Genomic DNA, 22,524 nt, shown 5'->3' on the forward strand with positions numbered 1-22,524 from the left:
GTCTCTGCAAAAAAAAAAAAAACAGTTTCTTACCCAAACTTACAAGTGAAACTTCAGTAGTATTTAACCCATTCTGACCTGAGATCAGATTCATACGAGGTTTCCACATGGACACACACTGGTCTGATTAACCCATTCTGACCTGAGATCAGATTCATACGAGGTTTCCACATGGACACACACTGGTCTGATTAACACGGTTCTGAATGTGAAAATCTGACATAACATTTCTATGTTCCGCATCTAGAGCCATACTGTAAAATAGATTCCAGCCTCACAAGAACTATGCATACATTTCACCTGGGCTGGTGGTGATTCACATTAAATGCCAGCAAAGCCATCCATCCTTTAATCACTTGAAACATGTGAAATTATCCTTTACAAATGTTCAAAAACAGCCTCACAATGCTGTGTTGTGAGTTTGTAGATCAGCCATTTTTACAATTGAACATTGTTGTGCGACTAAGTGTATATATTATGTAGGACTTAAGAGGTTAATTACAAAATGATGTAACAACTGAACGACTTCTACAAACATCTGTCAAAGGCATCACAAATTTAAAAAAATTGCAGAGTGTGGTTGCCGCAGTGGCTTACATATGCCCCTCCCACTAGTATTGCCAGCCAATTACAATTTCAAGTCACGCCTTAGATCATGCGTAAGTAATTCGGAGGGGATTTAACCCCCGAAATTCATGTTTTTGCGACAAACGGTTACATTTCTCGCATTTGCGGCGCCCCCTATGGATGAAAATGGAATTGCTTTGACATGTGATTGAAATGTGGGATGGATTGGACATTCCGTTCGTGATTTATGGCATTTTTTGTGATATAGGCCCCTCCTACTAACTTCGGAAGACGATTACGGCCGAACGATACGCACTTTCAAAATTCTGCAGTTCAGTTTTAATTGGATGGGTCCAGAGATCACGTGTGCCGATTTCTGTGAGATTTGGACAAAATCTGTAGGAGGAAAAGCAAAAAGTGTGTTTTGGACAAAATTCAAAATGGCGGAAAATCTATCATGGCGGAAATGGGCGTGGCCTATATGGGGAGATGCGTCATGACCCAAGGAATCCAGGGAAAAAATATTTTTTATTTTACGACCTATGGTTCAAGAGTTATAAGCCAAAAGGTAAAGTGGGCTGTTATAGCGCCACCATGAGGCCGACCGATAAAATTTTAAGGTTAAATAATTTTAGGGATAATGTGGAATTATCCCTAAAAGGTTTGTAACTATAGTGATTACAGTCTCCGAGGAACAAATACTTGAATGTGAATTTTTGCCTTTTCCCATTCATGTCAATGGGGAAATTTAATTCACTAATAAATTCATATCAATTAAACTATACAACATTTCTCTTAACAAAATACAAGCACACGATTCCCGATTTTTCCGGTCAATTTGACATATGGCTCAAGTGCGTACAGCGTACAGTGTGGGAGGTATAAAGCGTCAAAATAAAGACTACTCCAGTGAAATAATAAAGTGTCACAGTTACAAGAGTCTGGTTGCCCATTCGGGCAACCACACTAAAAATAACCAAAAATCTAAAAAAACAGTAGAGGTAAAGATCTCCTCCTAATAAAACAAAAAGGACAATATTAATAACCAATACTTATTACAATTTAAAACATACAAATACAATAGGCAGCTCTTTACCTCAAATTAAGAGGGCCACACTAGGCCATATGACGTCATGCTCTGGTCCATAAACGCCGCATGACACCGAAACGGAGCCGAAGGGCGCCGCATGCAGTCGGCATACGAGGCCATGACTCGAGGCGCCATGCCACTGAACCATCAGCAGCTAATGGCAGACAAGGCCTTAAGCCTACGACATGTGGGGGGAAGAAGCAGCCTATACCCCAGGGAATCTGGGATTCCCACTGTCAATGCCTGCCCTGCAAGAGTTAAGGAACATTCATATTTTGCTCAAAACATACATTTATCAAAACACATGAAACCGTGCATACTGCATACCATCAATGAGTCTCTTGTTGCACCTAGACCCAACACACCACCAAGGCAACCAGAACAAGCCAGCCAGCTACTCTGATGGCTGGGTGTGGCTCCCCTTTATTCAGTCAGCAGCCAGGTGTCACAGCTGTCCTGAATATGGGTGATTGGGGAGTCACATCACATGTCTAGGAAAGCTCAACTCACTACAGATATATATTTCAGAACCCACCTGTCCTTTCAAACTGACGGGCCTGCCCCGCCCCAAAGTTATTAGTGCAGCCACGCCCGGCAGCTGGCAAAACTAGAGTTCTCAACAGGCCCGAGAATTAAGGCCCTACGTGGGCCCTCATCAAACCCTGTACATTCAAGAGAATGTCCCCGCTACCACCCTTAGATCTCCATATACTTTATGGAGCTGACCTGACCTCCATGCGCGAGCACCAGCGCTCGCCCAGCAGTCAGCCGTCAACAAGGCAGATGCATGCACACGACCTCGACTGACTGACTGACAGGTTTTGCAGATTTACATAGTAATCTGCGACCTACAGTCGCAATTAACTTTTAAAGCCAAATTCAACAGAATTAAACAATCCTGAATAATGTCTTTATATAGCCTCGGAAATGCAATCAGTGTGAAAGCATTGGTTACACTCGAGGAACATTTATATAATCTGCTTTAGCGCGTTATCATTCCATTGTACCACAGAGGTTTCAGAGACCACATTACATACTAAACTTAATGCTATTTTCAACCTATTTAAATTGGCATACTAAAAATAGTATGTTAGTATGTGATAGTGGGCACTATTTTATGAACCCTACTGCTTAGATACTATAGTAGGCTGAAAATAGCATATGCGGTATACTGTGTATTAGGCAGTACGTTAGTATGTGGTTTCGGACACAACCCAGGACTGGACATTACAGAGAGTAGGTCTAGGTGTGTGGTGGAAGAGCTTAGGGAGAGATTCGATCATAGCCACTTGCCCGAATGTGCCAAAATGTGATGACCTCATTACATTTGGGCACATTTGTGATGCCGTTTTTAGCCCAAGGAGTGTTTTCGTGCAAAACTAATGCTATAGTGTTGAATAGTTGCTGTTAATGCAATGTTTCTACCATGAATGATATTATAAATCCTGTTAGGCCTATCTAAATATATTAATTTAATTCAAGGGATTAATAATCCAGGGTCATTTACACCTGGGCATAGGTTAAATAAGACCTACTACCCATACTATAGTATGTCATCAAATGTCATCAAAAAACATGAATCAATGTGTTTGTCTTGCATAATACGTCTTATAATCAGAGTCGTCTTATATTTGGCACAATAAGTAGTTTACAGGGCCAAACAGCATATTATGCTTGTCTCAAAGATTAAGCCATGCATGTCTAAGTATACAAACGGTGTGTACAGTGAAACTGCGAAAGGATCAACCAGGTAGGTCCCAGTTTTTTTAAAATTAAGAATAGGCCTACTCTACTACAGTATACTGTATAAGGGTCTAGAATAGATAGGTGTATAATGTATGTATAATGTAGATGTATAATAGTGCACTCACTCTTTTGGCCCTCTGCAAACACAGTTCACCAGCCCTAGCTGCCAGTGAAATTAATATTTTAATCTCTGAACCGGATTCAAAGAATAGTCCCCACTGACTCCCTGCTCTCACAGAGACGGTTAAATAAGTCATGAGCTTGAGGCTTGTGTGACAACAGCGCTGGACAAATGTCCAACTTGGGACACACGCTGTAAAGCACCAGGCCAGACATCACAAGGCTCTCAACTGGGTCTGGGATCCAGTGATCCGATCGCCAGGCAGAAATGATAGTGTAGAAATAAAATAAAAACAATAATATTCCCATGCATGCACACAAGTTAGAATAATTACAAATGATGTGTCAGGTTTCGTTCAGTGTTTCAAATAGTCAAGCCATCCATATATACTATAATTCCATGCACCTGCAGGGTAGAAATACTGCATGATCGCTCATCTCACAGAATTAGGTCACTCCCGAGTCCTGCTGTGCAAGACATTCAGAAGAAGCAGAGCCACTCACAGCTACAGGAAGGGAATCAGGCACCACCTTGTGGGCTACGTGGAGAATGGTAGAGCTCCCTTCTAACCCAGGGGTAGGCAACCTTTAACCTGACTGCTGCCTGCCCCATCTGGTGGAGTCAGGTTAGGCAACCTTGTTACCTTAGGCATAGGTGCCAACTGCCAACATTGGCACAGGGGAAGGTGGTAACTGGCACACTGGCATAAGCGTGAGGGAGAGGTCTTTTCTTTTAAAATTAAATATATAAAAAAAGTTTAGTCAGTTAAATTACATCTATACCAACTCTTACCTGGGAAGAGAGTGTGGGACATAGGTGGATTATTTCTCTGAGTCTAATGATCATTACATCCTGACCTGATGTGAAAGAAAATATTACAAAAGACAATAATACAAGAAAGGTTGTTATGTATAGCCTATGGACAGTCAAAAACATTACATTTGATGTATCGTAAACGTAATTATATTTTGTTGATATGGCACACTGACTATCAAAAAAATGAGTATTTCCAATTTTAAATAATTTGACATAATATACTCTACTACATTTCAGAGGAAAATATTGTACGTTTACTCCATTGCAATTATTTGAAAACTTTAGTTCTGCATAATGAGATAATTAATCACGCAATGAAGCTACCCCAGATTAATTCCACTGCAGTTTATCCCTTTAACATCAGACTATCTATTTCTCCACTATTAGATCAGTGGAGAAATTTGCCTATAAAACAAATACTGCCGGTAGTACAAATTGAATCTGTCTTTGTCTTTACCTATATGGATAAAATCACAGAGAAGATACAAACTAGACTATAGCCTATGTAAGACTTGACTGCACAGTTTGATTCATTCCGGATTTGTGCAAAGGTTGACTAATAATATAGGAGGAGCTGCCAACATTAAGCAGCAGGGGTCGCTAAAATACCTTGCATAAACTGTAAAGTAACATGATTTCTGGTTTAGTTTTACAGTCAGTCAGTGATGATTGATTGAAGTATTTATTAACAGTATGCCGAATGGGTACATTTCAAATGTAAAGAACAACTCAATACAAAAACTGTTAATGTGGACGACTACGATACAGATGCTATGCATGAGCTATGCCTGTTCAAAGTTTAGATTTTCAATTGACCCTTTGGCCAATGGTCGTGGGCTTCGCTTCTTCACTACACACACTTCACTACTACACCCACACCCACACACACACACACACACACACACACACACACACACACACACACACACACACACACACACACACACACACACACACACACACACACACACACACTGTAGGCTACATACCCAGCCGATCGCAGCACAATCTGCTTGCACGAGTAACAACATTGGTTCCCAACCTACTGAAGTACCACCTCAGAAAATATTTGGCTCTCCAAGTACCACCATAATAACTGGTGTTAAAATACAGCAGCGTATACCTGCCATTTTTGTTCCATTCCTAACTCCTAAGCCAATAAAGCTGCTGCTCTGATGATATTTATAATGTGATGAATCCGTTCTCAAATCTTCTATTAATGACTACAGTGTGCTCACTGTGCTGTCATACCCATTTCAGGCTGGATAGCCTATTTCAACCAATTGCTTGATCAGAAGAGCCCACTCCCACTCTGGGAGTAGAGCACATCAAAGCCTTCTACAAAAACCTATAGTGTTTGTAAAGATGATTTTAAACTGACAATGGTAACAACCGAGGAGGTACTTAAAAGCTGACCAATTGCTTCTGACTATGCCCTCAACAAAATACAAGTCTAGAGGTGACCGAGCTTTCTCAGTGGCCGGCCACAAACTCTGGAACAGTCTGCCCTTGCGGATCAGGTCCGCTTGCTCCTTGGGAGCTTTCAAGTCCTCTCTTAAAACCCATTTTTTCTCCATGGCTTTTGATTCTTGATTTTAATTTTAGTTTTTGCTCTATTGTACTGCAATTGTGTAGTTTGTTGTTCTCTTGCTTGTGTGGTTATACCATGTTATTTTTGTCTTGGTTTCCATTTTCTTTGTTTTTACCTGATCCTGTACAGCACTTTGGTTGACCTTTGGTCTTTATAAATGTGCTCTATAAATAAAGTTTGATTTTGATTTGAAAAGAGCCTCACTCCCCGAACCCACCTCACCCCTGCCCACTTTGACAGGATGGAATGGCTTAGGGTTGACGACAGAGTACAGCATCTTGCAATGGGTCTGGTCCACAAGATTCGGTACACCACCAAGATACCCATGTAAATGTCCACACCCACAACACCAGAGAGAGTTCAACAAACCATGTGTAACCCAGATTCGGCACAAACAAGGGACTAAATTAATTTAGCTCCTATGCCACCAACATGGAACGCCCTACCAACCGTCATTAAGACATGCAAATCCCTTGTCTCCTTCAAAACCGCTCTCAAAGGGCACCTACGACGGCTGCAATTCCCCTGTCTGCCAACCATTTCAGTGCGATCCCAAATCATGCGGCACTCAGAGGTCTCTAGGAATATCGTTTGCTTCCTGCCTAGGGTCCTTCTACAGTATAGGCCTACTGTACGTCTCACCAGACTGTTTGTCTGTGCAGTGTGCATGCATCCGTCCTATAAGCTTTTCCACACTTGGCCTTACTCTGGTGTATTTGAGTAATTGGTCTCACTCTCAATGGTCTCGCACCTTCCTACCTACATGACTGCCTGCCTACATATGTCCCAAACCGCCCCCTAAGGTCTTCCACTGCTGGCCTGCTCGCTTTGCCTAAAAAAATGGCAACAAAAAAATACGAGGAAGCAGCTTTTTGCTTCTACGGGCCGACGGCATGGAACAAGCTCCCACTGTACCTTCGTCAGGCAGCCTCTGTAGACATTTTTAAAGCACAGCTCAAGACCCACTTCTACAACATTGCCTTTAATTGATATTTTATTTTTTGTTATTCATGTCCTCACTGTATTGCATTACTGCTTGTTTTTTAATGTCTTTGCCTGTTTGTTTTTTTTCTTTCTCCCATTGCTCTGTAAAGCACTTTGAGCTGCATTTCATGTCATGAAAGGTGCTATACAAATAAAGTTTTATTTAATATTATTATTAATTGAGGTGTTTTTTCTACGTGTATGTCACTGTCGTTGTTGTTGCCGATGTATCTGTCCCATCGAGTGTCTCTCTTCCTCCCCTCCTCTGGGGAGACTCTGAGCGTATTGCTCATTTGTACGTGTCAGTATAGGCCTATAGGCTATGTGACTTTTCATGCAGTCAGAACATAACAGATACAGCATGGTCAAGAACAAAACAACCTCAGACTCTCTCTCTGTGTGTCTATAAATACTTTCTCTTGATCTTAATGCAGTTTGCACCTTTCAAGTTCAACCAAGTCTCATCTGATGAAAAGCTCCACTCCTGTGTGGTTAGGCTAACAGTTGTAGTTCCCACTGGTGGAAACGTAGGCGAGGACAGGAAGACTGGTCTGACTGCAACCTCAAGGTCACGTACAGCATCTTGCAGCATCATACAGTGTTGCAGAAGTAAAGATTAATTTTCACATTTATGAGGTTGATTTATCTATAAGTATACTGCATAGTGGAAACTATTCATGAAGTTTAAAACAATAAAATATGAAGGACCACAATATTGCAGATCTTTATTTTCCCATCACATAAACCAATGTTTCATCCAGGGGACTTCATCTTTCTTCATCTTCTTGCCAAGTATCTCTTTCATTGCATCAGACGTTGTGGTTTCAGAATCATGTATACTTTCACACACTGATAGCTTAGGGCTGGGCCCTAGGCCTTAGGCCATTGAAGACCTTTATAGTTTCCATGAACAGCACTTTTTGTCTGATAACATAGCCCATCCAGCTAAATCATCCACAAGAGATCATTTGTTGTCACCCTTTGTTATAGTGTAGATTAGTTCTCTGGAATATAGCGTTGTAAAAGATTGGTAATGTTCATAATACACAAACTGTACAGTCTATAGGTCTACAGAATAGCACATGAATTTGAAGTTCATGTGGATTTTCTCTATTAAATACTTCTTCTCCATATAAAAAATAGTGTTAAGGGCCTTGCAAATGTGAAGTGAGGAATGCAGGCGTTGTTGGCTGGATCTACACAGGTCTCCTCCAGGTCTGTTGAAGAGGGGCGCAACAACGCAAGCGTATAAAAAAAAGCTAAACGGAATCCAGAATCCGTTACGTGCAGCGCAGGATGCTACGAAACAAAACAGGTGGTCCGTTTTAGCCAAATAAGGCATTAACCCAAATTCAAACAAGATCTGTCTGGCCAATCAAAAGTCACCCTGATCTCTGAACAGAGGAGTATATATGAAATTCTTTCCATTCTATGCAGACTTTTGAACAAGATGACAACTCAGAAGTTCACACTGTGCGTCATATTTCTGTTCTTTGGGGAAATGGGTGAGTTGGGCCTTTTTTGCTACCATTTTGTGTTTCAAACTGAATTGCCATTGATTATACAGCTCTGAATAATGCCTTTTCATGTATACTAGTATCATAACTTTCTATTTTTTTTACAGCTGTTTATTTGAAACAAGCCTCAGCCATCCATCAAGATAGTGGATTTATATCAGCTAACATTGGAGACAATAAAACTTTGCACTGCTCCTATGGGGATGGGGATGTTGCAGATGCAACAATCCTTAGTTGGTACAAGCAAACACTGGGACAGAAACCACAGCTTGTGTCTACCTTACATACGCTAATGCAAACATCAAATCTACATGATGAATTCAAGGACAATCCGCACTTCTCACTGCACACTGCAGAAAAGGGCACAAATCATTTGCAGATCTCATTTTTACTTCCTTCAGACTCCGGTGCATACTACTGTTTGGGCATCCGTTACTATATGCCTAGCACATTTTCAGACGGTGCAATTCTCAGTGTAAAAGGTTCGGGGTCCAACGTTCGACCCGTCATCCATCAGCCTGTGTCTGAGTCGGTCGAGGTGGGAGACTCTGTGACTCTGAACTGTACCGTCCACACTGAGATCTGTGATGGAGAACACAGCGTCTACTGGTTCAGAAGCCCCAGAGAATCTCAACCTGGAGTCGTTTACACGCATGATAAGACTGGAGTCTGCAAGAAGGCTCCTGAACCTGGGAAGTCTACACAGAGCTGTGTCTACGAGCTCACCAAGAGGAACGTCACTGTTGCAGATGATGGAGCATACATTTGTGGTGTGACCCTTTGTGGGGAAATGCACTTTGGAAATGGAACAACGCTGGATATTAAACGTAATTCCAAATTGCACATGTATGGTACATGGTATAGCATTTAGATGATGGAGGGAAAAGATGTAATTACACTAAGCTAATGTTTCTATATGGGTTACCAAATTACCATGCCTTTCACACGGAGTGTTACTGTGAAAACAATGTTTCTTGTTCTCATCTGAAGTGGTGAATGTGAACTAATAATTATTCTGCCTTCATTTCAGTACATGGAGATCCAACCATCACTGTGTTGGTGATTTCAAATGTACTTCTTGGGTTGTCCACACTTCTACTTGCATGCAGGGCTCTTTGCAAGTCATGCAGAAAAGGTATGAACACTTGTTAATGAATTTAGAGTGTGACCTTTTTTTACCTCTTCTCTTAAACACTACATACTTGTGAGCTTGCAGATGTGTTTTGTTTTTATTCTTTATTTTTCACCCAGTGTCAATTATCTACTGTAATCCTTGGCGTTACACTCCCTCTGCCAACCTGGGTGAGAGCAACAAACTGTATCTATGACTGAATGTATCCAACGAATCAATCAAATCATTAATTTTACAATAGTAGGCAAACACCTAATTGCTAATAAATAAATGAAGCTACTTCGTAGGTTCGGTATTTGTAGTGCGCCCCCAATCTACTTACAGTATTACGCCAGAAGAAAGATGAAATAGAAAAACATAGAAGACAAAGAAGATTAGACTGGGACAACAAGAAACACTTGTCAGTCAGTTACAGCAGGAGGGAGGTGAAAGAAACAGACACAACCCACAAACTAAATGTGATTTGAATGAAATAATTCCCATGATGATACATAATTGATCATATTTTCTGTATAATTTACATAATGTATATATTTGTACAGTATACAAAGTATGAATATTTGACAGTACCTATTCTGTATCTTTACTACTGCTGTTCTGGTCTAAGGTAGAATGAATCAATGATTGTCAAACATACATACTGTATTTGTATAGTAGGCCTAATGTATATAATAGTCTATAGCTATCACAGCATCAGTATTACAACCTGCACATGCAGCTTTTGTGGTGAAAACTAAAATGAATATGTTGACATTCTTTACCTCAATTTACAGGGAATGCAGACCTATCTTCCTCTCAGGTAATTTGATTTATTTTGGGCCTACCTTCATATCACAACTCACTCGCCGGTTTACCAACTCGCCGCTGCGATATGTCAAGTTCAATGTCTTCATCGTTATGTTAACATGCTGTCTGTATAGTATGTCAAACCCACAGCTCTTATAGTTCATTTCCAAAGTGATCAAATTATTTTGTGCAATTAAATGGTCAGCTAGATAATGATAAAAAGGCGAGTATTTGAATACCAATGATAAGTAGGCCTACCATTTCAGGATATTGTTTACTAATGAATTACATTGTTTCGGTACTTTGGTGTTTAAACTTTAGCATTCCTACTTTCTCTAGTGTAAACTTTAAACAACTATGGTGCAGGAATAAAGGTGATCGTAAAACAAAAACGCACTAAACCGCGGCGAGCTAGAAAACCGGCGCGTTCTCCGGTTACCTATCCAGGTCGAACCTCTAGTTTTTCAAAAGTTTCCAAAAATGTTCAAACTTTTTACAATGCCGGCCGGGCCTTAATTAAAAGATAAATAAAATTAAGAATTAATGTTTATTACAAGCTCCTCATAAATGAATTCAGGCGTATTATCATATCAACATGTGATATTGTAGGTAAAACATATTTTACTTATAGGTTAACACTAACAGTTATTTTACTTGTGTGGTTTGATCTGTCTGAATTGACTATACCGAGGACCCGTTATTGTTCTTGTTCCGACACAGTTTTTTGAGCGGCGCTAGCATAGCTTTATGTGTATGTGTGTTTGTATGATCACGGAATCGATGACTTTGATAGGCTGAGTACGGAATGTGATGTATGGTGATAAGAGCGCCGCTCACTTCACACAAGTGTGATTTGTGTATACATCTCTGTTTCGTCCCTTACAGCGTCAGAATGGAGATGATGTCAACTATGCAGCCGTGAGTTTCACTTCTAGAGGCCGTGCCTCCACCAGGATGGACAGAGTGAAGGCCAACAGTGACACCGTAACCTATTCTGATGTCAGGTACCTTCAGCAGGAGTGACGGCGGTGTGGAGAATCCACGGCCATCTTGTTTTAGCTGCAGAATAACAATAGTTTGTGCATGCAGTTGGTCACTCATTGTTCACTAACGCAGAACCATGTGTAATCCTTTCCTGCCAGTGAGGTGCTTAACACCTCATTTCCTCAAACACTTTCACAGCTTACCCTGTTGACGATAAACCGCAGGTTGAACTACTCCCGCATGTAGTCATGTTTTCATTATCCTCCACCTCTCCTTTGCCTTCTCTTAAAATAAAAAAATCTATATTATTTTCTCAACTGTTTCATGTATACAATATATACAATAAAAACTGATCAATATCGTTTGCCCATGTGTTGCCTTTCTTGTGCCAACGCAATCTGGGAACCCATTCAGTAAAAAAAATACACACACACACACACACACAACATTCTTAATCTGTCTTGAGAGATCAGTGTTTATGTAACCACCACACGGACAAGATCTAAAGCTGTTGCAATAGGCTACACCAAACAATCAAAACAGCTGGTTTAGCCTTGCGGCATATATCAGCTTCACGGTGGCACTGCGGTGGAACCTGGAAAATGGAAAATGTTTTTGTTCTCTTCTTGGTCCTACTGTACATGTGAGGGAGGATGCCCATGTTGAATTACCGCGTGCGAGATATCTCATCATTTAATCGGAACATTGCAGGATGAATCCTACTGATTTTGGTGGCCAATGGCCTTTCCTTAAGCACCACTGTATTGTTTGGACAACTAATCTTTTTTATATAATATACACAAAAAGCCAAAACGTTCTACAGCCTCTGATTCTGCCGTACTGGTGTCAGAATCTCAGCCCTGATGAGCCACACAAAGTAAAGTGAGAACAAAGGAAATTGATGCATACTGTATAGTACAGTACATATACATGAGTGGAGCATGGTTACATGTCAGTATCTGGCTATGTGACTGAAACCAACAACAAAAAAACAACAACCTCAGACTCTGTGTCTATAAATACTTTCTCTTGATGCAGTTTGCACCTTTCAATTTCAACCAAGTCTCATCTGATGAAAAGCTCCACTCCTGTGTGGTTAGACTAACGGTTGTTTAGTTTCCACTGGTGGAAAGTTATGTGAAGCGAGGACAGGAAGACTGGTCTGACTGCAACCTCAACGTCACGCAGTAGGCAATAGAAGTAAATGTAATTTTCACAATTTTTGTTCGGCATGAGACGACGCTATACATACTAATTCCTACACGGGTTGTGCTTATAACCATGCCCCCATTTTATTGTTCACTTGGTGCCGGTCACTCTGGGTGTTTTTTCTTTTCTTTTCTTTTGTAATTCATTTGTCATAAAATAATCTATTTGTCAATGCAATGATAATGATATAATAACATAAGTTATGTTATTACATCATTATTGTGCCATAACTACTAGTAACTGGTGTACAGACCATGGTATTACTGTGCTTAACTGACCAGCCAACTGGCCTGACCTAAACCCCACAGACAGTAGATTCAACAAGACAAATTAACTTACGGCTGTTATCAAAGCAAACCTGGGCTTCCATAACACCTCAACAGTGAACAAAGGCTGATCACCTCCATGCCACGCCCCATTGATGAAATAATGTGTTCTAAAGTAGCCCAGACCAAGTATTAACTGTATACATTAGTATAGTTGACAGATGGTCGACATTTCTCGTTAAAAAAAAAAAATTGTTTTAGTGGTCTCGTAATATATTCTAATATTTTGATTTTAGATAAAAAAAAAAAAAAAAAAAAAAAGCAATTACATAAGAAGACCCTTCACTGTAGCTGAAGTGAAGATATGCAGGATGACAGGTCTTACTGTAGGGGCCTATAGAGCGTTGCAGTCCCTCCCCCTTTCAGAACAACGAGTGGCCCAGGAAATGAATACCAATGCATTTCTTCCATAGGCATTTCAAAACGTATTTATTTAAAGACCTTTTAAGTCGTGACCTTGTCGTGAGAAATCATGACAACACACACAATATTTTGGACCAAACAAATAATTACAAAGAAGAAAAACTATTAAAAAAAGTGTTGTAACCTGACGTTCTTTTCTACTTTCTAATTATTTGAAATAATTGAAATTCTTTCCATTCTATGCAGGCTTTTGAACAAGATGACAACTCCAAAGTTCACACTGTGCGTCGTATTTCTGTTCTTTGGGGAAATGGGTGAGTTGGGCCTTTTTTGCTACCATTTTGTGTTTCAAACTGAATTGCCATTGATTCTACAGCTCTGAATAATGCCTTTTCATGTATACTAGTATCATAACTCTTTTTTTTTTTTTACAGCTGTTCATTTGAAACAAGCCTCAGCCCTCCATCAAGATAGTGGATTTATATCAGCTAACATTGGAGACAATATAACTTTGCACTGCTTCTATAATGTTACAGATGCAACAACCATTAGTTGGTACAAGCAAACACTGGGACAGAAACCACAGCTTGTGTCTACCTTCTATAGACTAATGCAAACATTAAATCTACTGTATGATGAATTCAAGGACAATCTGCGCTTCTCACTGCAAAAGGGCACAAATCATTTGCAGATCTCATTTTTACTTCCTTCAGACTCCGGTGCATACTACTGTTTGGGCATCAGTTACTATATGCCTAGCAGATTTTCAGACGGGGCAATTCTCAGTGTAAAAGGTTCGAGGTCCAACGTTCGACCTGTCATCCATCAGCCCGTGTCTGAGTCGGTCGAGGTAGGAGACTCTGTGACTCTGAACTGTACCGTCCACACTGAGATCTGTGATGGAGAACACAGCGTCTACTGGTTCAGAAGCCCCAGAGAATCTCAACCTGGAGTCGTTTACACACATGATAAGACTGGAGTCTGCAAGAAGGCTCCTGAACCTGGGAAGTCTACACAGAGCTGTGTCTACGAGCTCACCAAGAGGAATGTCACTGTTGCAGATGATGGAGCTTACATTTGTGGTGTGACTCTTTGTGGGGAAATGTACTTTGGAAATGGAACAACGCTGGATATTAAACGTAATTCCAAATTGCACATGTATGATACATGGTATAGCATTTAGATGATGGAGGGAAAATATATAATTACACTAAGCTAATGTTTCTATGGGTTACCAAATTACCATGCCTTTCACACGGAGTGTTACTGTGAAAACAATGTTTCTTGTTCTCATCTGAAGTGGTGAATGTGAACTAATAATTATTCTGCCTTCATTTCAGTACATGGAGATCCAACCATCACTGTGTTGGTGATTTCAAATGTACTTCTTGGGTTGTCCACACTTCTACTTGCATGCAGGGCTCTTTGCAAGTCATGCAGAAAAGGTATGAACACATGTTAATTGTAGAGTGTGACCTTTTACGACCTCTTATCTTAAACACTTATACCCTATACCATAACCCTATATACAAAAAAAAACAGATCTACAAGCCCACTATGCGTTGCAATGCATTGTGAGCTAGTTGCAGATGGGTTTTTTTATACCACAAAATTGCAACCCATTTTTTTCACCCAGTGTCAATTATCTAATGTAATCCTGGGCACTACACTCCCTCTGCCAACCTGGGGAAAGCAACAGACTGTATGTATGACTGAAATGTATCCAACGTATCAATCCATCATGCATTTTACAATAGTAGGTAAAGACTTAAATGATTGATTATTATATTACTTCGATGAAGACAAATACATTATGGTACTTCATAGGTTCGGTATTTGTAGTGCGCCCCCATTCCACTTAATTATTACACAGCCAGAAGAAAGATGAAATAGAAAAAACATAGAAGACAAAGAAGATTAGACTGGGACAACAAGAAACTCTGTCAGTCAGTCACAGCACGAGGGAGGTGAAAGAAACAGACACAACCCACAAACTAAATGTGATTTGTGATTTGAATGAAATAATTGCCATGATGATACTTAATTGATCATATGTGACCAGATTTGACTGAGAGCCTGCCATCATGCAACCTCCAGCTTTTCACCAGAGGAGAAAAACTGAATTTATTCATATCTTATCCAAAATTAGATAATAGCACAGGCAGACTCTTCACATAGGCTACTATAGAGTATGTCTGAAATAAATATCAGAGCTGAAATCAACATGTAAATATGAAATAAATGCTTAACCCTCTAACACCCGCATTAATTTCTACTTGCAAAAAATAGATTTCAACCTTACTACTACTTTGTACTACTAGGACTAAGACAAAAAAATGTGTTAAAAAAAATAAAAAAATAAAGTTTGATGAAAAATGTATAATAATTATATAATAATTATATAATAATATAATAATTTACATTTGGGGGATATCTTTCACAATAATGAATAAAACATGTTCTAGACATTCTAATGATCAAAAAAAACATATATTACAATTATTTTACCTACTTTTATTAGGGTAAAGGTCAAAAGTCTTAGGTTAAAAAATGTTCAAAATTGCACAGAGTCCAGACATTTTTAATTTGTGTGAATTTCAGCCTCTGTGGGGGGTATTTATATGCAAATATCATGACCAATGGCATTGCAATGAACATCACTGATGACGTTTAGGTGAAAAAAGAACAGAAAAAAATAATAATAATTAGTAATTAAATAAAATAAATTTGTTGCTAAAAAGCAACGCTGGGTGTTAGAGGGCTAAACATGTAGCTAGGTGTAATGTTAGAGACCACAGAAGTGAACCTTTCAAGCCTGTTTTCTCAACTCGCTGTTTTCTGCAAGACATACTTGCAAGCCATATCTCCAAAACTGGTGGGTCAAACTGAACAACTAATATATTTGAAGCTATGATTCCCTGCTTTCATATGACATGAAAAAACAAAAATTCAAAAAAATCCAAAGGCAGTCCCTCAGTCAAATTTGACCACATATTTTCTGTATAATTTACATAATGTGTATATTTGTACAGTTAATACAGTATGAATATTTGACAGTACGTACATATTCTGTATCTTTACTACATGCTGTTTTGGTCGAGGGTAGAATGAATCAATGATTATCAAACATACATACTGTATTTGTATAGTAATGTATATACCGGTAATAGTCCAGCTATCACACCATCAGTATTACAACCTGCACAGCTTTTGTGGTGAAAACTAAAATGAATATGTTTATTCATTATCATTCATTAATTATCTCAATTTACAGGGAATACAGACCTATCTTCCTCTCAGGTAATTTGATTTATTTTCTGCCTACCTTCATATCACAAATTGGAAGCCATATTCTCCAGGTCGAACCTCTAGTTTTTCAAAGGTTTCCAAAAATGAAAATAGCAGACCTGCTGTACAAGCTCACAACGTATCGTGATGACTTGTATTAATGTTCTTAAGCAGTCTAGTAAATGTCAACAAGTTTATTATAAGCGCATAATAAACGTATAGTCTGAGGCAACGCTTAACCATAGTCTATCTTAATCTAATATGGACTTTAAGGGACTGATTAACTGTTAATACGCGTTTATTACGGCCCAGGCCGGCCGGTCTGTTTGTTACAAGCTCCTTATAAGTTGTGCTAGCACAGCTTTATGTGCATGTGTGTCTGTATGAGATATCTTTTTGTTCTCAATCACGGAATCGATGACTTTGATAGGCCGAGTACGGAATGTGATGTATGATGATATATGGTTATAAGAGCGTCGCTCACTTCACACAAGTGTGATTTGTGTGTACATCTCTGTTTCGCCCCTTACAGCGTCAGAATGGCGATGATGTCTATGCAGCCGTGAGTTTAGCTTCTAGAGAAACCTATTCTGCTGTCAGGCACCTTCAGCAGCAGTGACGGCGGTGTGGAGAATCTACGGCCATCTTGTTTTAGCTGCAGAATAACAATAGTTTGTGCATGCAGTTGGGCCCTCATTGTTCACTAACACAGAGCCATGTGTATTCCTTTCCTGCCAGTGAGGTGCTTAACACTTCATTTCCTCAAACACTTTCACAGCTTACCCTGTTGACGATAAACCGCAGGTTGAACTACTCCCGTATGTAGTCATGTTTTCATTATCCTCCACCTCTCCTTTGCCTTCTTATAATTAAAAAAAATCACAGTATATATTTTACTCTATTTTCTCAACTGTTTCATGTTGTATACAATATATACAATAAAAACTGATCAATATCGTTTGCCCATGTGATGCCTTTCTTGTGCCAACGCAATCTGGGAACACATTCAATTCAATAAATAAAAAGACACACCTCCATGCTCACACACACACACACACAAATAAAACATTCTTAATCTGTCTTGAGAGATCAGTGTTTATGTAACCACCACACGGACAAGACCTAAAGCTGTTGCTAAAATGTTTTAGTTCTCTTCTTGGTCCTACATGTGAGGGAGGATGCCCATGATGAATTACCGCATGCGAGATATCTCATCATTTAATCAGAACATTGCAGGATGAATCCTACCGATTTTGGTGGCCAATGGCCTTTCCTTTAAGCACCACTGTATTGTTTGGACAACTTATTTTTTGAGTGGTGCAACCACTCCAAGGAACAGCAATGTCCGTGTCCGCCTGTGTGTTGTTCACCTATGTATGTGTTGGTTAATGAGCACCAGTATGAGTACCAGTAGGGGCACTGTTGTGCCAGAAACAGAGAGAGACAGTGTACTGTTGCCTGCTAATATGAGAGAGAGAGAGAGAGAGAGAGAGAGAAGGGGGGGGGGGGGGGGGGGGGGGGGGGAGTTTCACCACTCGGTTCAGATGGGTGTGATTTTTTAGATAATATACACAAAAAGCCAAAACTTTCTACAGCCTCTGATTCTGCCGTACTGGTGTTAGAATCTCAGCCCTGATGAGCCACACAAAGTAAAGTGAGAACAAAGGAAATTGATGCATAATAGTACAGTACATAAATGAGTGGAGCATGGTTACATGGCAGTATCTGGCTATGTGACTGAAACCAATCTTACAGATACAGCATAGGAAGAAAAAAACAACCTCAAACTCTCTCTGAGTCTATAAATACTTTCTCTTGATGCAGTTTGCACCTTTCAAATTCAACCAAGCCTCATCTGATGAAAAGCTCCACTCCGGTGTGGTTAGACTAACCATTGTTTAGTTTCCACCGGTGGAAAGTTATGTGAACCTCAACGTCACGTACAGCATCGTAGAGTGTCGCAGTAGGCAATAGAAGTAAATGTAATTTTCACAATTTTTGTTCGGCATGAGGAGACGCTACATACTAATTCCTACACGGGTTGTGCTTATAACCATGCCCCCATTTTATTGTTCACTTGGTGCCGGTCACTCTGGGTGTTTTTTCTTTTCTTTTGTAATTCATTTGTCATAAAATAATCTATTTGTCAATTAAATGATAATGATGTAATAACACAAGTTATGTTATTACATCATCATTGTGCCATAACTAGTAACTGGTGTACAGACCATGGTATTACTGTGCTTAACTGACCATCCAACTAGCCTGACCTAAACCCCACAGACAGTAGATTCAACAATACAACTTAACTTACGGCTGTTATCAAAGCAAACCTGGGCTTCCATAACACCTCAACAGTGAACAAAGGCTGATCACCTCCATGCCACGCCCCATTGATGAAATAATGTGTTCTAAAGTAGCCCAGACCAAGTATTGCCTGCTACATTAATATACTCGACAGATAGGTGTGATTTCTTTTAAACGAGAAATGTCAACCGTGTGAACCGAGTGGTGCAACTCCCCTCTCCCCCCCCTCTCTCTCTCTCTCATTAGCAGGCAACAGTGCAGCACTAATACCATCTCTCTGTTTCTGGCACAACAGCGCCCCTACTGGTACTCAGTCATACTGGTGCTCATGGCCACATAGGTAGGTGAACACGGACATTGCTGTTCCTTGGAGTGGTTGCACCGCTCAAAAATCTTTGTTTTAGTGGTCTCGTAATATATTCTAATATTTAGATTTAATGAGCTGTATGCCATAATCATCAAGATTAAAACAAAAAAAGGTTTTAAATAGTTCACTTTATGCACCATGAATTGAGAATATATGAAAGTTTCACTTTTTGAATTATATTTGGGAAGAAAATGAACTTTTAAATAATATATACATTTTAAAAGGTACTGTACACACGCTTGTGGTTGTCCATCGTGTCTGATGATGACCATCTTCTCCTATTTGTGAGTCTTCTGGTGGCTGTGTAGTCCCATCCTGGCTCCACAGTCAAGGCCCCCAGTACCGCTTTTATATGCCCGGCATGCCTCTTTGCGCGCGCACACACACACACACACACACACACACACACACAATTTGAGGGTATATACCTGTAGGGGACCTCTCCATTTTACCAAAGGTATGGCGTAGTCGACAATATGCATTTGGTTTCCACGGTGATTATGCACTCTGCACTTAGAACTGTGCAACTAAAATTATTTATCACTGTGAGCCTTATAAACTCACCATGCCATATTCGAGTATAACTGGGCAAGTCAAATGTGACAAAGTTGGCCACAAGTTGAAGTAGGCCATAAGTAGCCTATATTTTGATGCCAATACCTTAGTAAGTTCTGCTAAACATTTACTTAATTACAAACACATGCGAGTACTTGATATAAAAAGAACAAATATGGATGCATTAGTATTGGTGATATATTATATTCCAAAAGAAAATAAGAAAAACATGACATTTAAAGTGGTGTACCTTTAAAACCACAACACCTAGTACAAGGCTAGGTAAATCATACACATCATTAAAACCTAATTAAAGAAACATGGCCTCCTAGCTTGTTTCTCTCCTTTGTGTAAAAAGTGTGTGTTTCTGGACAAATGTTATGATTCACCCGCAACGATGCACTGCATTGTCAACAAGCATAAGTCATTCATTATGTATAGATTTCCAAATGCCCAGTACCAGGTTCAACATTGAATGAGGTATGACAAAATAAAAATAAAGCAAAATAGAAAAAATAAATGCAAAACGAGACAACCAATGTTAAAGGACCACTTCACCACTTTTCAACCTACCTTCATATAATTGGTCTCATAGGAGGGCTGTGGGGCAGTTCAGAAACCCGTCCACCAGTGACATCGTCGATGGGGAATCCAAGCCAGGCTTTCTATTCCTGAAAAGTTGTTCTCACGATAATACAAATCTAAATATCTATATATATATATTATTTTTTTTAATAGTTTAAAAAAAAGTCTGCCTAACGATGTCACTGGTGGACAGGTTTGAGAAATGCCCACAGAGAGTAGGAACAAAAACATTTGTGGCATTTTGTATCATGAACATTAGTGAGGACCAATTACCTGTATGTGACGATACGTTGAAAAGCGGTCCTTCAAGTATAATTAAAGCTGCAATCTGTCCGTTTCATATAAAAATGCATGGCGTTTGGCTAGGGGGGAGATATGGCACTCATGTGCTTCAGCCATTACTCCTCAACACCAGGGTCTCAATGTTAGAGTAGGGACACCTCCATGCTTTCTTGAAAGTTATACCTATAACCATTTAAAAAGAAGTTACGGACTGCAGCTATAATGAAGGAATGCCACTAATGCTCCTTGGCACACAGACACACACACTGGTATTACGTCCTCCTCCAGCAAAACATATCACCCCTTTCAAATCTATAAAACACACCATTGTGAAAACTAAACGATCTTATCCAACACAACAGTCACAATTTCAGGCGGCACGAGGGCCGGGCGTCGCCACCGTAGACATGGAAAGGTACGACGCCTCATTCGCCAGCTGCAATTCATTGGAGCGACGACTCAGCGACTTGCACGGAGGGCGGCCATGGACATATATGGACATGAGTCCAGTCACGTGACTCACGTCCCTTCTTTTCATTACGTTCCTTGGCACCAACACGGGCGCTTGCCCTTACTTTGAGAGCATTGGCCCCAGAGCATCTGTACCTTTCCATGTCTACGGTTCACTGACAGACGAGTGAATGCGTGTGTATGTACTGTGAAGCTTGACGCTCTGCTCGGAGGAAGACGGTTGCTCTTTTTGTGCCTCGTGACGCGGCACATTCCTTTGCAAGGAATATCTGAAACACTTTCTCCGTTGTTTGGGCTTTACGCCATTTAATGACAAAATGTTTTTAGCTTGAATAAAGCTTTCTAAAGAGGTATTACAAGTTGTAGGATTACACAGTTAGCCCGGCTAACATTCTACAATCGGTTTCATTTTGTAGCGGTGAATGTTTGAACGTTAGCCCTCCATTTAGAGTTCTGTGGCAAACTCACCCGCCCACCGTGGTCTAAAATGTGACAGGGTAGTTTCAGTAACTTCAGCAAGTTATCCACCATTAGTAACCATTATTATTATTATTATTACCCATCGTTATCGTAATTAGTACTGTCATCATTAGTACAAGTTAAATTAGCATATACAGTGATACTCTCAAAAATGGATCCACCGTGTCAAATTGTTCTACAAAAGTGCCACATTAGTAAACCATTTCATGAACATAATTGTCCTTTACACATTCTATTTTGTCCAGTTTACATATACATAAATTATATACAGTATATATATATATATATATATAAAAAACATCAGTTAACGGTTACCCTTTTAAGAATCCTGCAAGAAAAATTGCGACTAGCATATGTTGTTTGACTGAAAGTCTAGTGTCGAGGGCAGCGTCTCTCCTACTTCCACACCATCTCATTCCAGTTCCATGGCGAGTTTACGTGACACTCCTGCCAAAGATGGAATGGTCTGAACTGACCATAGACCTACTGTAATAGGGTGATGGTTGGTGGCGTGGCTACAGATGGGGGGGGGGGGGGGGGATATACACCGTACAACAATTCTAAGCTTAAGACAAGGCCTCTGGTTCTCTTAACTCCCCCAAGTGGTTTCCTGAGTTACATCCGTGCATAGTTGTAGTTAGTGGCGATGATGAGTGCGTCAGTAATCACAGAAACTGCTCAAAGCTCAACTCCCACGCGGTCTCTTTGCCAGTGCATTGTTAGTTCAATCGTTCCGACGTTTTGAAGCGGCTCTCTCTCCGCTAGTAGTTGAGGAGGCGCTCCCGTTCCGTCCCCGCGTAGCGCTTGTTGGCCGCCGACACCTTGGCCTTGTTCACAGAAGGACCTGCGGAGTGATTCACAACAGCCTTCAGTCATCACATTTCAATTCAATGCACCCTGTAGAGATTTTGAAATCGTGTGCCGAAGTACTAGCTTAGTTTTATTTGACAAGTGATG

At 40.0% G+C, this 22,524-nt stretch overlaps 2 protein-coding genes across 2 annotated transcripts in view; one reads left to right on the forward strand and one right to left on the reverse strand.

Moving 5' to 3' along the window:
* Positions 1–8,871: 8,871 nt before the first annotated feature.
* LOC310871263 (uncharacterized protein) lies at positions 8,872–11,510 on the forward strand (the record flags this gene model as incomplete). The annotated part of the gene is made up of 4 exons (XM_083782751.1): positions 8,872–9,259; positions 9,463–9,567; positions 10,338–10,363; positions 11,236–11,510. 4 exons carry the CDS (start codon positions 8,872–8,874, stop codon positions 11,371–11,373), a joined length of 657 nt encoding a protein of 218 aa, XP_083638877.1. The 3' UTR covers positions 11,374–11,510.
* Positions 11,511–21,220: 9,710 nt separating this feature from the next.
* The window catches only part of npc1 (Niemann-Pick disease, type C1), a 34,435-nt gene continuing 33,131 nt past the window's right edge, over positions 21,221–22,524 (reverse strand). The window contains exon 25 of the mRNA XM_083781870.1: positions 21,221–22,411. Within this exon, the coding sequence (XP_083637996.1) occupies positions 22,329–22,411 (83 nt within the window). The 3' untranslated portion in view covers positions 21,221–22,328. The remainder of the gene's footprint in view (positions 22,412–22,524) is intronic.

Source organism: Protomyctophum parallelum, assembly GCF_964188405.1.
Source record: "Protomyctophum parallelum genome assembly, chromosome: 14".
In the NCBI taxonomy this organism is placed as follows: domain Eukaryota; kingdom Metazoa; phylum Chordata; class Actinopteri; order Myctophiformes; family Myctophidae; genus Protomyctophum; species Protomyctophum parallelum.